This window comes from Elephantulus edwardii, unplaced genomic scaffold (assembly GCF_000299155.1).
Source record: "Elephantulus edwardii isolate Elephantulus edwardi_28Jun2011 unplaced genomic scaffold, EleEdw1.0 scaffold00063, whole genome shotgun sequence".
NCBI lineage: Eukaryota > Metazoa > Chordata > Mammalia > Macroscelidea > Macroscelididae > Elephantulus > Elephantulus edwardii.
In genome coordinates this window covers 5,125,241-5,141,699 of record NW_006399813.1, presented here as the reverse complement: position 1 = coordinate 5,141,699, position 16,459 = coordinate 5,125,241, and the positions used below count along the sequence as shown (strand labels likewise).

The 16,459-nt window shown below is 43.8% G+C and overlaps 1 protein-coding gene across 1 annotated transcript in view; it reads left to right on the top strand.

The window, feature by feature from the left end:
- Nucleotides 1-15,675, top strand: part of PM20D1 (peptidase M20 domain containing 1) — a 42,785-nt gene extending 27,110 nt beyond the window's left edge. Inside the window, exons 11-13 of the mRNA XM_006887922.1 lie at nt 8,195-8,363; nt 12,648-12,747; nt 15,552-15,675. Of these exons, the coding sequence (XP_006887984.1) occupies nt 8,195-8,363; nt 12,648-12,747; nt 15,552-15,675 (393 nt within the window). The remainder of the gene's footprint in view (nt 1-8,194; nt 8,364-12,647; nt 12,748-15,551) is intronic.
- Nucleotides 15,676-16,459: the final 784 nt, after the last annotated feature.

Here is a 16,459-nt window from a genome sequence, read left to right as displayed (position 1 = left end):
CCAAATTGTGCAAACGTATGATTTCCCCCACCATCCTCACCCCGTTGTTCCCACCCTCCCATCCTTAGAGATTCATACACATTCTATTATCTATTTCTACAATAATGGTCTTATGCAATATTTGTCCTCATGAGTCTGACTTAGTTCACTCAGCATAGTACTTTCCAGTCCCTCCCATAATTTTCAAAATTGTTACTTCTGAGTGCTGTGTAGTATTCTATTGTCAATTTATCAATACAACACCTATCTTTGAGGAGCAAGAGTTTTCAGGAGTTTAGTCAGCTTCCAGGTGGAAGAGAGTTGGTTCTGTCATCATTGACCTCTGTTGAATCTTGTTATGTCTTTTTCATTTCTTATTTTGGTTCTTTGAATTTTTTTTTCTTTGTCAGCTAAAGGTTTGTCATTTCCACTCATCTTTTCAAAGAACTAACTTTCCGTTTTATTGTCTCCATTTATTTTTTTCTGTTTTCAGTTTTATTTTCTTTCTATTCAGACCTTTGCTCTTCCCTTTCTTTTGGAAAGACTAGACCAGTTTTGCTCTTCTTTTTTCTAACTGCTGACATTACTGAGACCAGCTGTTCAGTCGAGTCTTTTTTTTTCAGGCATTTATTGCTTTATGTTTCCATCTGCCGGCACTACATCCCGTATGTTTTCACCTGTTGCGTTTTCATTTTCATTTGACTCGAGGACATTTGTGATTCCTCCTTTTATTTCTTCCTTGACTAGTAGTCAATACTGTAGTTCTATAGTGTGGTGTTTGATTTTCATATACTTGTCTTTATTCCAGGGTGGTTTTTTATTTGGGTTTTTTCCCCTAGTTACTGATTTCTAACTTCACTCCGTTGTGGTCAGAGATAAATGCCTTGTATAATTTCAGTCTTTTTAAGTTGATGAAGATTTACTTTGTGACCTCGCTGTGTTCTGTCCTGGAGAATGATCCGTGTGCACTGGAGGAGAATGTGTGCTATGCTGCTGTAGGTATAGTAGGGAAAACTGGTTCCGATCGGGCTTCGGAGAGTATCAGAATGCCAATGGGATGTCTCATAGACCCTCTGCTTAAGGGAAAATTTGGAAGTCTGCTGCTGGGGAAGATAATTGGCTTCTTATCACTCAAAGAACTCAACCCGAGGCTGCCTGAATATCCGCCTATCCAAAATATCATAGAGAAGATTGACTTTCTCCTTCATTCATTCACCAAGTATATCCTGAGTAATTCCTGAGTTCAGACACACCAGTGACTGAGAAGAGGTGCAGGATCCAGCAACGTTTTGCTGTTGTACATAAGACTGCCAGGACTTGGAGCCAACTTGGTGGCAACTATCAAGCTAAGCTTGTCATTCACTTGGAATAAGGGTGAGCAAGACAGAGCACTTCCATCCCTTATGCAGGAGAGACAACCATAGCAGGCAATCAAAGGTAGGCTTTTAAGTATCAAGTCGCACAATGAAAATAATGGGATGATATATCAAAGTGACTGTGGGGAGGTAACAGCTAGCTTCTACAGTTTGATTTATAGATTGCTGTTACATACCATCAAGTTGGAACCAACTCGTAGCTGAAACCCCTCGCGTGGGTTTTCAGTGGCTGTACATCTCATGGGAGGAGAGGCCTCTCTGAGATGTTCACACAAAACAAAAGCCAGCCTGCAAAGGCCGGGGAACAGCATCCTAGCCAGCAAGCACTCCAACTGAGAGACAGAGTGATATTAGATGCGCTGTTATTCCCAGAAGTGAGATTCTGATGAGTGTTATGTCTAGTGCTTATTGTATCCTGCAGATTATAAATAATATAAAAAATTAAGAAGGAGGGAGACAGGTGGTAGACATTACAGGAAGTTAAATAATGCATACAGAAGATCAAAGAAGAATGAATGCCTTTGATTGTAGAATTGGTGAAGACTATTGAATATACAATGGACTTCCAAAGAACAGACATATCTGTCCTGGACCAAGTACAGCCAGAGTCCTCCTCAAATGCAAGGATGGTAAGAGTTCATCTCACTTGCTTCAGTCATACTGTCAGGAGACGTCAGTCCCTGGAGAAAAGCAGCATGCTGGGAAAAAAAACAGAGAACCAGCGAGTGAGAGGAAGCCCTGCACTGACTCAATGATAGCAACGATGGGCTTAAACACAGTTTTGTCAGGATGTTGCAGCATCAGGCAGGTTTCATTCTGTCATAGCTAGGGTCGCCTTGAGCAGGAGACAACTCCACACCACCTACAACAGCAACACATTCCACTGCAGGCTTGTAAAACCAACTTCCTCAGAAATAGAACAGTGTCTGACGCGTGGTTGTGAGCTGCCTGCCCGCCGAGAATACTCTAACAGAGGCTGCATGGCAGCCTGCTGTGGTCTTTTAATAAGTCGTCACACAGCAAGATCCAAGCTGGCACCTGCTGCCTCTAAGACCTTATCCATTTTAAACTATCTGTGGTTGCCCTCAATAAATTTACCATTTGCTTGAAAGGAAAATAGATAAACACATAAAACAATTACAGAGTGACATCGTAGTTTACAAGCACAAATTGTGAGGATCTTGTACAATGACTGTGGAAAACCAGAGAAATCAGCCAAACGTGTTCTAAAGTAAGCATTGATATCTCTCCTCCTGGTCCTGGTCCCAGCCTAGTGTCTCTGATTATGATCCAACCTGATGATACAAAATATATTATTAATTCAAGTAACCTCTTAAAGTTAAGTGTTGTTATAATTCCCATTTGAATGGATGAGCAAGCGGAGGCAGAGAGGTTAAAGACCTTTCTCATGGTCACAGTTAGAAGTAGCTGTCTAGAAATTTGGTGTCACTACTGACGTTTTGTTCTTGATGCTTTCCATGCTCATAATTGTCTCTTGCCTCTTCTCCATCAGTTTCTTTCAACTTAAGGTTCAAAGTTGATGCCACTAAGAATCTCTCTTAGATAAATTTCACCCTCTCTCTGCCTCTACTCCACACTGTCTCAACCTGTGTATTCTTAAAGAGAAGTATCGCGTAGATTTGTGAGATCAAATAAACCTTGTGAGACCCAGCCCAGTGATACTAGCTGAATAAACTTAGGCGAGGCATTTAATGAAACGGCTCCTGTTATTATTTTTATTGGTTTACATCTGTTCCATTTCATGGAGCCAACATTTCTTGCGTGCCTTTCATGTGCTTGGCACTGGAAATAAAGAAAGTGGGCTTACTCCCTGCCCTTGAGCCAGGGTCTGGCCTAGCAGCCAGTGGGAAATCTGGGCTTCTGTGACCTTTCCACTGAAAAAGGTCTGATCTCTGCGCCCTTTTCAGTCTCTGGGGCCAAGCATCTCCAAGTAGTTTGGGCAGGGGATGGTACACACAGCTTCAATCCACTTTATAGGAAATTACTTAATGGATCTAGAAGATGCTAAGTTGTTGTTATGTGCTGTTGAGTATACCAAGAATATACGTTAACATCTGTCCCCTACCTGAACCACCTGAGTTGGGAGCATTACCCCAAGAGTACTCCTTTCAGATCAGGGCTCCCTAGACTAGACATATGCTAGCAGCTGGGGGTGGGGGGTGGGCATGGGGATGTGGATATCTTTTTATGGCTTAACCAGTTGCCATCAAGTAAATTGTGACTCATGGTGATCCCATGTGTGTCAAAAGAGAACAGTATCCCACAGGGTTATCAGTGGCTTGGTGTTGTGTGGTTTTTTTAATATAGATTGCCAAATTTTTATTCTGAGGATGCGCCGGGTGGACTTGCGCCCCCAGTCTTCCATTAACAGCTGGATGTGATAATCATTTACACCCCCTCGGGGCGCCTATGTTTGCCTCTGGGTGGTATATTAACTTTTTTGGCTCGTATGTGCGAGAGAGAAAATGAGCTCTGGACGTCAGGTCTCCAGTCCAGCTCAAAACAGTGCCATCAGAAACGAGGTCCTTGCACAAGTTATACAGCAAGCAAAGCTGTCACACGTGGCAGGAAACCAACAGCTGTGCCCTGCTCTAACATGGCAGTCGGTCAGGCCCCCCTGCATGTGGGCTGCTCTCCAGAGTCCTGCCAATAACCCGCTGTCCCTCCTCAAGCTCCAGAGGCTATCAGGAGGAAGGACTGTGTCAGGCCTTTAGGAGAGCAACAGTATCAGCAGGGATTTACCATCTGATGGCAAGAAATGTGGTTTGGCCCAAATGGTGGTTTTTAAGCCCATCATAGGAATCTCTGCATGGTGTAAATGGTTAACACATGCAGCTGTTAGCCAGGAAGTTGGAGGATCAAGTCCACCCAAAGAGCCTTCAGAATAACAACTGAGTAACCTACATAAAAAAAAAAAAAAAAAAATCAGCCATGGAAAACTTATGGAGCACAGTTTTATTCATACATATTGGGGTCGCCATGGGTCACAGTTGACTCAATGGCAACTGGTTAAGCCAGAAAAAAAACCAACCCAGCCCACCTATTCATTCCAGATACAGTTCCTAGCATATAGCTAGGGAGCTCTGGTCTGAAAAGGATGCATTTGGTATAACGCTCCCATTACAGTGAGCCAGGTAAGGGACTTTCTGAACAGAGCAGTGTTGAACTATCAATTAAACAGGCTGGGATTGGTTCTAGTTAGTGCGAGAGTTTTCCCTAAGTGCCAAGGTAAGTTTTGGGAGTCACCTTAAACCAGCTCCCTGGTCCACCCGTCTCCACGTGGCTCCATGTGACCTAATCCTTACAGCCTGGTCTACATCCTATCTGGGACCAGGGATTTTGCTGGATCCAGCTCTAGTCATTTCAGACTAAATTTTCTAGGAGCTTCCTGAGGTTCCTTCCTGAGGAAAGGAGGCAGAGCAAAAGCTTGAACACAAGCTCTCAACTCCTGACTTTTTGTCTGTGTTGAGCTCATCTTCCTGCATCGAAGGTGGTTGGTCACAAACAGGAAGCAGGGATGCCCAGAGAGGAGAAAGAAAAGCAAATGACCTCTCGGCACCTGTGTGAGACTTCCCCGGTTTGCAATGAGGTCACTAAATCCATTCTGCTTCAAGGGCATTGAGATTCACACTCACTTTCTCCCCTTCCTCACTGTTGCAAATCCTGACTCCACTCTTGCTAGACAATAAGCCTGCTAACTTCGAACCTAAATCTATTATGCTCTGGTTTCCTTTTTATTAACACGAGTTGGTTTTTATTTTTTATAGATTTTGCACATATACATTATACTTCATTTTTACCTTTTGCTTCATACAATCTTTCATATATTTCATGTTTTATATAATTAATTACTATTAACCAATGCCCTTTTTTATTCTTTTTATTTTTTTAGGGTTTTCCATTTATTCATTGTTACACTTTTCTCCCTGCCCACCACCCCCCCTAATTTGCTCTTCTCTTTGAAAAGTAAAAGAAAAATTCTTTCATTGTTAAATAGTCCCTCCCCCCCAAGTCCATAAATTTCAGCAATGAGTCCCTTATCAATAGATATGTCACTGCCAAATACTTTTTCCCAGGCTGTGGGCTTTCTTTTTATCCTGTTGTGGAAGTTTTTTGATGTGTGTAAGGATTTTATTTTTAGAAGTGCCATTGACATATTCCATCCTCTCTGTAGGAAATTATAGTGATTGCTGAAGCTAGGTTTATCAACCAGGCTCACTATATGTTTGAACTTTAAAAACATTTTTTCCTTCATTTTAATGAAAGTTTACAGAGACTTATGGTTTCCAGTCATTCATTGTTGCACTTTTCTCCCTGCCCACCCTCTCCCCCCACAATTCACTCTTCTTGAAAAGTAAGAGAAAAATTCTCATTGTTATAGAATCCCTCCCCTCAAGTCCACTGTACTGTGTAGCCTTCATTCTGGACTCCTGTAATGACAATAATACCTAATCATGTATCCCTTTTAAAAAGTTCTCTCTCTCATCTGTTTCAATGCAGTACACATTTTTTTATCCCCTCTTTCTCAGTCTTCCCTCAACCCTGATGTCAGTCCCATTTTACAACAGTGCCACTATGCAATATTTTTCCTTTTGTGACTGAGATATTTCTCTCAGCATAATGTCTTCTAGGGTCACCCATTTTGTATAATAATTCATGAGTTCCTTGTTGTTCAATGCAGCGTAGTATTCCATTGTGTGAATATACCAATACTTCTCTGTCCATTCATTTGTTGATGGGCACTTGGGTTGTTTCCAACTCTTTGCTATTGCGAACAAAGATTCAATAAACATGGGTGTGCATATATCTGCTTGGGTGGTGGTTATGGTTTCTTTAGGATATATTCCCAGTAGTTTCCTTTTCTAGAAGGCTTAGCCCTTAAATCTTCTAAACCAGTCAACCAAAATTGGGGTCTTACTGCCAACATATTGAGCTCCCTGTATACTTTCCCAGGGCTTTGCTCTACTGAAGTCAGGACTATTTGAATTCTTATGTCAGTGAAACCATGTTGTTGTTGTTGGGTATTGTTGGGTCAGAAACGACCCACAGCTGATCCTCCAATGGGTTTTCAGAGACAGTTAATCTCACGAGAGGAGATTGCCCATCCTTCTCCTGCAGAGCAGCTGGTGGCCTCAAACTACATGCTTTGGGTATTGCAGCGCAGTTTCTTGCCACTAGGCCACCAGAGCTCCAATGGGACCATGTTGTTGTTGTTATGTGCCGTCAAGTAACCTATGATTCATAGCGCCCCTATGTACAACAGCCCTAAACCCTGCTCTGTCCTGTGCCAATCTCACTGTCTCTGAGCACCTACCCCCATGACCCCAGTTACTGAATCAGTTCACCTCATAGAGGGTCTTCCTCTCTTATGCTGTCCCTCCATCCTCCCAAGCATGATGTCCCTCTCCAAGGGCTAGTCCCTCCTTGCAACATGTCCAAAGTATGCCAGACAAAGCTTCAGAATCCTTGCCTCCAAGGAGCAGCCTGGTTTAACCCTCTCTAGGACAAAGTTGTGCCAACAAATCTGGATGACAACCACTTGGCCAACTGACTGGAAGAGATCTATATTTGTTCCCATTCCAAAGAAGGGTGACCCAACAGAGTATGATACAGAACAATATCGTTGATATCACATGCAAGCAAGATTCTACTGAAGATTATCCAAAAACAACTGGAACAGCATATCAGCAGAGAACTCCAGGAAGTCCAGGCTGGGTTTAGAAGGGGTCGTGGTACTAGGGATATTGTAGCTAATGTTAGATGGATCTTAGCTGAAAGCAGGGAATACCAGAAGAATGTCCGTGTTTCATTGATTATGCAAAGGCATTTGACTGTGTGGATCATAACAAACTATGGCTGACTCCGAGAAGAATGGGAATCCCAGAACACTTGATCATGCTAATGAGAAACCTATACTTAGACCAAGAGGCAGTTCAGAGCAAGGAAACACTGCATGGTTCAAAACTGGGAAAGGTGTATGCCAGGATGCATCCTATCTCCATACCTTTTCAACCTGTATGCAGAACAGATTATCTGGGAGGCTGGGCTCTATGAGGAGAAATGTGGGGTCAAGATTGGTGGAAGATCTATTAACAACCTGCGTTATGCAGATGACACAGCCCTGCTTGCTGAAACTGAGGAGGACCTGAAATGTTTGCTTTAGAGGGTCAAGGACTGCAGCCTTCAGTATGGATTTAGGCTCAATGTCAAGAACACAAAAATTCTCACCACTGAGCCAATTGGCAGCATCAGGATGGATGGTGAAGAGATTGAGATTGAGATTGTTAACAACTTTAGTCTGCTTGGCTCCATGGTCAACACTCTTGGCACCAGTACCCAGGAAATCAAAAAATGGGGAAGTCTGCTCTTAGGACCTCTCCAGGGCGCTGAAGAGCAATGGTGTCACTCTGAAGACACTGAATCAACCCACCTCATAGAGGGTCTTCGCCTCCTGCGCTGTCCCTCCACCCTCCCAAGCATGATGTTCCTCTCCAAGGACTTGTCCCTCCTTACAACATGTCCAAAGTATGTCAGACGAAGCCACAGAATCCTTGCCTCCAAGGAGCAGCCTGGTTTAACCCTCTCCAGGCTGAATCTGTTTGTTTTCTTGGCAGTCCATGGTACATTCAATACTCTTCCCCAACACCACAGCTCAAAGTCATCAATTCTCATTCTATTCTCCCTAGTCATTGTCCAGCTCTCTGAAGCATAGCAAGTGATTGCAAAGGCCAGAGCCTGTATCAGGCGCACCTTAGTCTCCAGAGTACAGATGAATAATAATAATAAAAAAAATTAACTCCCTTTGTTCCCTCCCTGAGGTCCTAGAACTTGTGAAGAACATTGTGGCTGATGATCGAGTCCAGTTCCATGTGCTGAGTGCTTTTGATCCCCTCCCCATCAGCCCTTCTGACGACCAAGCCTTGGGGTACCAACTGCTCCGCCAAACCATCCAATCTGTCTTTCCGGAAATCAGTATTGTCACCCCAGGTATGACTTCATCAGCTAGAGGGAGGTACAGGGGAGGTGGAACTGTTTCCTATCTCGTGTCTGCTGCCCCACCCCCATGCCAGCTGGCTAGCCTGGAAACAGCTGGCTACTTCCCCCCCTGATGGGACTGGAACTGGATTTTCCCCTCCGAGTGGAAGTGAGAAAGCAAACAGGAAAGAAGCAGAAACAATAAAATAGGTCAGTGAAGTCTGGGTCCTTGACAGGACAACCACTCTGGCATGGAGGGAAAGCTTGACCTAGACTTCTCCCCTGTAGAAGTCACAGAGGGGATCAAGTTCCTCCCAGATTCTGGTTCTGACCCATCCAAAGACAACTGCTCAGCAGTAGGATTCAGGATTCTCGGCCCAGAAAGGCCTCAAGGCTCACACTGTTTGCATGAACCCGATCTTTCACTCCCAACCAAGGCCAGGGCCGACACTCTGCTCCTTAGCCCTTTCCCCAGGCTTCTAGCCCACCTCCCAAGTCTTATGTGGTGTAGACAGATGTTTGGGAACTTTAAGAGTGGGAAAAGTCACCCAAGGAACTTGCTAAAAATCCAGATTTTCGGATTCTGGCTAATCAAATGGTTTCCAGCAATGAGGGAGACAGAGAAGAGATTGCCTCTTGGGCTTTATCAGTAAGTTCACAAAAATATGTAGAATTGACCCCAAAATTTGCTTTTTTTAAAAAAAATTAATATCCAAGGGATCTTTACACAAATAATGGTTGGCCAAGGGAGCTCTGATGGCCTAGTGGGTAACTAGGACAACTGCACTATCAATCCAAAGGTAGGCAGGTCAAATCCACCAGCTGCTCCTCTTGAGAGAGATGGGGAATCTCCTCTCATGTGATTTATGTTGTTGTCATTAAGTGCTGTAGAGTCATAGGTGACTCATAGCAACCCTATGAATCAAAGACCTGAGCACTTTTATAAGCTTCAGCATTTCTCCAACTTCATAAGAGTTTCCAGAGGCAAGCTATTTTGGAAGTGAATGCCACTCCTGCTTCCAAGCTTGTTTTATTCTGGGAGCTCCACCAAACACTGTCCACCATGGGTAACCATTTTAGCATTTGACACATCAGTGTCACAGTGTTCAGCATCACAGCATCCACGAGTTACCTCTGTAGAGCAAATGGACAGACCAGTGCTATACCACCTAGAAGAATGTTGGACCAAAACCAATTAAAACCAGGCCTGAGGGCCACAGATTAAAATCACCCACCTTTGGCTTGGTAGCATCACTTTCTATCCACTAGGCCAACAGAGCCCTCTTTATGTTGTTGTTGTTGTTGTTGTTGATGATGATGTGATTTATAGCCTCTGAAAATTCCCTCAAGGCTCTGCTGTGATTGCATCTAACTCCACAGCACATAACAACAACAATGGTTGGTCTCAGCTCAAGAATCTCTGAGCTATGATGTTAGAACAAGATATGCTAATATTAAAATCTATTCTCCTTAATTTGGGTCCAATCAAAGATATCCTCAGACATTTGCTAAGCTCATACTCAGACTTATTCTGTGTTATGCATAGGCTCTAAGATTTTGTGCTGAAATTTTCAATCACAAATTGAGGGGTGCAAAGAGCAGCTTTTTTCTTTTTTTTTTGGTTGTGAAACTCAACAATTTAATTGATGACATTAAATTGAATATCTTAAACACAAGATATTTGGTTGCTGTGAAAGAGTAGATTTTTAAAACAGAAACAAAAACAAAATTAGCTGAAGTTGGGCTGGAAGCCCCACCCGCTCCTTTAGACTTTCCGTCTCGGACATGGTTGAGGCCTCTAAGCTCACCTTGTATTAGGTTTACAGGGTCTCGTGCAGCAGAGTTCTCAGCCAGTGCTCATTGGTTCAGTGGTTACCGCCAAGACGTCCATGTCCTCGCCACATGTTGTTTCAGGTCAGAAGTTTGCTAAGTCTCTGATCTGTTTGAGGAATGGATTCTTGTTTTTCACTCCAGACCTACATCTAATGTCTCGTATCCCCTCTGAGGTTCTGTCGTCTCGCCGGCGTCCTGCTACAGAGCGGGACCAGGGTCTGCACTGTCCGAGGGCCCTACCCTCAGTGTCCTCAGATTCTCCTCTCTTGGCACTCAAGGGCTCCATCTTCTGAGACACATGCTGTAATTTTGCCAGTGGGGTTAAATTTATAGAAAATAGTTGGGTAGAAATCCCATAAAGTAAAGAATGGTGACATTTTGAAACTAGAGGAAGGAAATAGAACAGAACACAAATTCTTACCTCAAAGCATCCACCATGCTTGAATTGAGGCTCGAGGTCACCTTTTCCTGAAGAACATCACTAGTCTCAACCCCACCTGGGGGTGACATCGCCAGCTATATCACCTTTAATTGAAGAAAACTAAATAGTGAATATTCTGGGACTTTCCAAACCCAAGGTTTGGATTCTAGGAAGAAAAAGTCACCCTTTAAAGAAAAAGAATAACAGGAAATTATGTCCTGCTTCAAGAGGGTTACATTTTACAACAATAAAGTTTCCCCAAGGGGCTTTGGTGACACAACGATTAAGCACTTGACTGGTAACCAAAAAGTTCAGCAGCTTGAAGACCAATTGCTTTCTTGGAGAAAAGGCCTGGTGATGTGTTCCTGTAAAGACAGCTGCCGAGGAAACTCCACAGGGAAGCTCTGTTCTGTCCTACAATTTTATCTGTAGAGTTGTCATCAGTGAGAATCAGCTCAAGGACACAGAGTAACTATAAAGATTCCCCAAGAGGGTTTACTTAGGATCTAGGGTTTGAGAGCCTAAGGGTCAAGTGGTAAAGAAGTGAGAGCTACTTCTCAAAGTCAAACAATAATTTGTCCTAACTAGTAAGAGAGTGCTAAGAAGCTGAGCTACAATCCTGAAGGCACGCAGTTCAAATCCACCAGCTGCTCTCAGGAAGAAGGATGGGCCATCTCCTCCCACATGATTAACTGCCTCTAAAAACCGGCTAGAGAATCAGTTGTGGGTTGATTCTGACTTGATGGTACACCGCAATAGTAACAGTAAAGGATGACTTCCTAAACAACTACTCTTTTTTTTTTAAGATAGATTTTTTTTATCTTTTATTAATTGATTTTCCTTTCAACAAATAGCTCTTAACTATCTCCCAAGTGTCAGATACTGTTCTAGGATGAGGTGTACAAAGATAAGTTAGGCTTGAGATTGGAGGCATATAAATAATTATGGTATGGGGCAAATATTAAAATAGAGGCTTTTATTAAAACTATCCATACTTTGGGTATGTTGCCACGAGGGACTAGTCCTTGGAGAGGGACATCATGCTTGAAAGGGTGGAGGGACAGTGCAGGAGAAGAAGACCCTTATAGAGATGGATTGGTTCAATGACTGGGGTAATGGGGTGGGCGTGTCAGAGACAATAAGGTTGGCTCAGGATAGAGCAGGGTTCAGGGCTGTTGTATCTAATAAGGTCACTATGAGTCACAAGATAGTCCACAGCATGTAACAACAACAACCCACAGAGATACATTAAACAAATGCAATCTCCTCGGTATAGTCCCAAGTTTAGTCTGTGTGCTGCTGGAGTAAGCCCAGAAGTACATACTTTTTTTTTTTAATTGGTTTGCTTAGAAAGTTATTCATTGTGTTTGGAAGTACTACACTCTTGAAAACTATCTACAAGGAATCAGATTGACAATAACTCAAAAGATTAGTAGGAGACCTTAGGGGGAAAATAATTTATGTTAATAAGGGAGGAACAACTCAGAAAAGGAGGGTGAGAATGGTTGCATAACTCAAAGAACATCTTCAAGGCCTGAAATGTACATGTAGAAACAACTGAGGTGGAGAACGTTTTCCTGGGTATATTTTCAGCAATAAAAATAACTACATGAACTCAACTGTATGGCCTTTTGAGTGAGTGGCACCCACTTCCTAAACAACATGCCTCTGGAAACTCTATGATCTTGGAAAAATGTCAATAGTTCTTGAAAGGCTTCAGGCCTTTTGTTCAGAGGGTCACTATTAGTCGTGCTCTACTTGACAGCAATCAACAACAAAAACAGTTTCTAAAATAACAAATATCCATGGCTATGGGTACAAAATTAAGATAACCATCCAGTCATCATAGAGAGGGAATTTACTCAAAGAATCTCTTACTGAGGTTCTCACAAAGCTTTACTAAGGGGTACCCTGGACAAAAATTCATAGCTACAATCCCCCAAACGACCAACATTGCCCTGTAATAATGGTGCATACTCATTTGTCAGACCTCCTCCCACAAGGCTCACATAACATCGTTCTTCTTAATCCTCCCTTTCTAGGTACTTGCATTGGCAACACAGACAGTAGACACTACACGAATCTCTCCAAAGGCATCTACCGATTCAACCCAGTCTATCTGCAGCCTCAGGGCTTCAGCAGGTGAGTTGAAGCATTTCAAGCAGCAAGGGGTGGGAGGAAGAGAGAACAGACAACCTACCTGTCTTTTCCACACCCTGTTCACTTGAGAGTCCACAGAACATTGGAAGCCTGATCTGTGCAAACTGAAATGGAGGCATTTGTACAACCCAGCTGGCCAGTGGTGCTCACTGCCCTAATCTTGACATTATCCTAAGAACCTGTGGAAACCACGTTTCAGAGAAATTAGGTCATTGATCACAACCTGGTGGAACTATGACCCTTGAATGCCAATCCCAGCTCTTCTTCCCTTTGGGAAAACATGAACCCTCTGGGCTTCATTTTCTCCACCCACAAAATGAGGAAGCGCTCACAAGTTGCTCAATGAAATGCAGACGTGAGGAGGTCAAAGATAGGCTTGTGGTTTAAATTCTCAGAAGAAAACATGCTATGGAAACCTAAGGCATAATTACTGTATGTTAATTACTATCTTATGGTTTAGAGTTTATGGTTGCACAGTTACAAGAGCTCTTGTGGTGCAGTGGTTAAACATTCAGCTGCTAACCAAAAGATCAAGGTTTTAAACCAGCAGATCTCCATTTGAAGGATATGGCAGACAGTTTACTTCCATAAAGATTCCAGCCTTGTGAAGGGCATCAAGTTAAATTGGCAGAGCGCAGCCCACAAAGACAATGTTCTGTACCCTCCTTTGGTGAGTGGTAACAAGCATCTTAAAAGCTTTTAAACAACCCACCAAGGCACAACTACTGGTTTCTCCTTGTCCAGAACAAAGAGGGAAAGAAACAAATATATACTTAAATAATTGGTCCAAAGGACTAATGAACCATGAAAATCTCAACCTCAATGACTCTGAAACCAGAAGAATTAGATGGTACCCAGCTACCACTGAAGGGAACACCTCTATAAATTCAGAGTAGGGTGAGGGTAATGTGGAAAAACCTTCAAAAACAGCAAAAGGATAGGCTTACTCACATAGAGACTGATGGAACCTACAAAATTATGACCCTTTGTCACACTTTGAACCTTGAACAAAGCCCATCCCTATGCATCTCACATACTTTAGGCATGTGGCCAGGAGGAACCAGTCCTTGGAGAGGGACACCATGCTTGGGAGGGTGGAGGGACAGTGCAGGAGAGGAAGACCCTCGATGAGATGGATTGATTCAGTGACTGGGGTAATGAGGGTAGGTGTGTCGGAGACAGTGAGATTGGCTCAGGGTAGGGCAGGGTTCAGAGCTGTTGTACATAGGGTCACTATGAGTCACAAGCACCTCAATGGCACATAACAACAGTATGGCTCAATTGTCAAACAATAGATAGGTGACCAGTAGCACCAAAGGGATACTTGCTTTGAGAACTTTCACTAAAATCACAGAGAGAGAGAGAGAGTGAGTGCTTGATTCTTTAAATAGCAACTTACTTAGTTGCTATTTAAAAGGTTAGAGGTTTGAACCTGTCCAGAGGCACCTTGCTTGTAACCCGCCTTCTGACAAATCAGCCACTGAAAACCCCTTGAGACTCAGTTCTGCTCTCACACACATATGGTGGCCATGAGACAGAGTCAATTCCATGGCAACGATTCCTTTTTCCCCCCAGCAAATTCTTGTTCTTAGGGTGGAGAGTGATTTCCGTTTCCCTCTTTGCTTTTTATCACATCCAGACCTACTTTCCTCATTATGAATCAGTTGCCAACAGAATGAAATCGTTGACTATAGGCTTACGAATCGCTTCCATGTTTTGTTTTTGTTTTTAAAGGAGGGCAGGTAAACCAAACCCCAGTTACTGCTCTGTGTGGGAATCTGTTCTGACTCATAGCCGCCTGCCTTACAGAATAGGGAGAACTGCCTCGTGGTCTTCCCTCTGCTGTAAATCTGTAAATCTCTACGGAAACAGGGCACCACACCTTCCCCCTCTCCCCCTACAGGGGGGGCTGTTGGATTTGAACCACCTACTTTTGGTTGGCAGCCAGGTTCTTGAACTGCTGCACCACTAGGGCTCCAAGTCAAGCAGGTCCAAAACCACCAAATCAGCTGCCACTGACTCCCTTCCCATGCACAGCACACATGCGCGCGTACACACACACACACACACACACACACACACACACACACACCCTTGGCACCCCAGGCTGTACATATCTCTATGAGAGGAGTTTGCCTGTCCTTCTCCCTGGAAGTGACTGGTAGGTTAAAATGTACCACCTTTTGTTAGCAGCCCAGCATGTAACATATGTGCCACCAGACGTTGGAAGTGGTGCGGGCCCTTAATTCCCTTTCATCTATGCTGTTATATGTGTGGATTAGTTAGTATTGGCTTGGTTGTGCTGTAGAGAAGCCAGATGGTGGGTATGAAACCTGATTGTAAAATTCTTAAGTGAAGCAGAAAATCAGTTGGCTTCTCCAGACAGTTGTGCTCCCTATGCTCTCATACCCCTACTATGTGGGCAACATGGGAAATTAACTGAGAAGTAAAACTGGAGACACTGGTGAAAGAGAACTTGAAAGGTCAGACTCCAGGAGGAGAAATTATCACCTCTAGTTCAGGAGTTGATTCTGGACTCCCTGGGTGTTTCTTCCACCCCTTTGTTCTTTGCCATGAGCAGGACTCCTGGAAGAATAGCCCACATGTCTGCTTACACATGTAAGCACTTCCCACATGTCCACTTCCTACCCCTAAGGGGCCAGGGGCCTGTGATTTTGGGACTGGAGGGAGGGAGGTGAAAAGAGAAGCTCCTCTTTAATAACACTTGTCCTACTGCAGTTGGCTCTCCCTGTTCCCCCGGAAATGCTTCTCTTTCCTCCTCTTAGCATCCATGGCATCAACGAGAAAATCTCAGTCACGGCCTACGAGACCCAGGTGAAGTTCATCTTTGAGTTGATTCAGAATGCCGACTCCGACCAGATGCCCATGCCTCATGTGCACGAACTGTGAAGCAGGCCAGTCGTCAGCAGGCCTGGAGCAGCCAGCCCTGGACCAGGACTCACCTGAGGGACGAGAAAACCACTCTTGATGAAACTGCTGGCCAAAACCTCACTGTAACACCTTGCCCGTCTGCCCTGCGCACACCTAGATTTTCTTGTCTTAAAAATGTCTCACTTGTCTCTTTAATGGTGGTTATGTAGCTGCCTCTCCCTCTGGGCTTGATTTTACAAATGCCAAATCTCAGCCAGACTTTACCTGGTGAAGGTGTGTAAGGTCCTCTTGTTGAGCCGCTTCTGCCGGGGGTTTGTCTACTTCTCCAAGCTGTAGCCTCCTACCCACTTCTTTCCATCCCTGTCCTTCAAGGTCTCTAGGTGGCACAAATGGTTACTAGCCTAAAGGTTGGCAATTTAAACCCACCAAAGGTGCCACGGAAGAAAGGCCTGGGGATCTGCTTAGGTTAAGATTACACCGAGAAAACCCTATGGAGCAGTTCTACTCTGTAACAGGTGGGGAGTTGGAATCAGTTCGGCAATGGGTTTATTTTGTTTGTTTCTTTCCTCTTAGATTCTTTCTGTCTCTTCCTTGTTTCTCTCCCAACCATGCATCCTCCTGCCACATTCTGATTTATGGACTGTGCCCAGGTTAGAGCACTGGCCCTACGGACCACTCAGAGTTGCCTTTTAATATGTAAAATTTCCTTCCCCTTGAAATGATGGTGCCCACAACAAATTCTTCATCACAGCGACCTTCACTTGCTGTGCATGCAGCAAGCCGTTGGAAAGGCTTCCAGCCT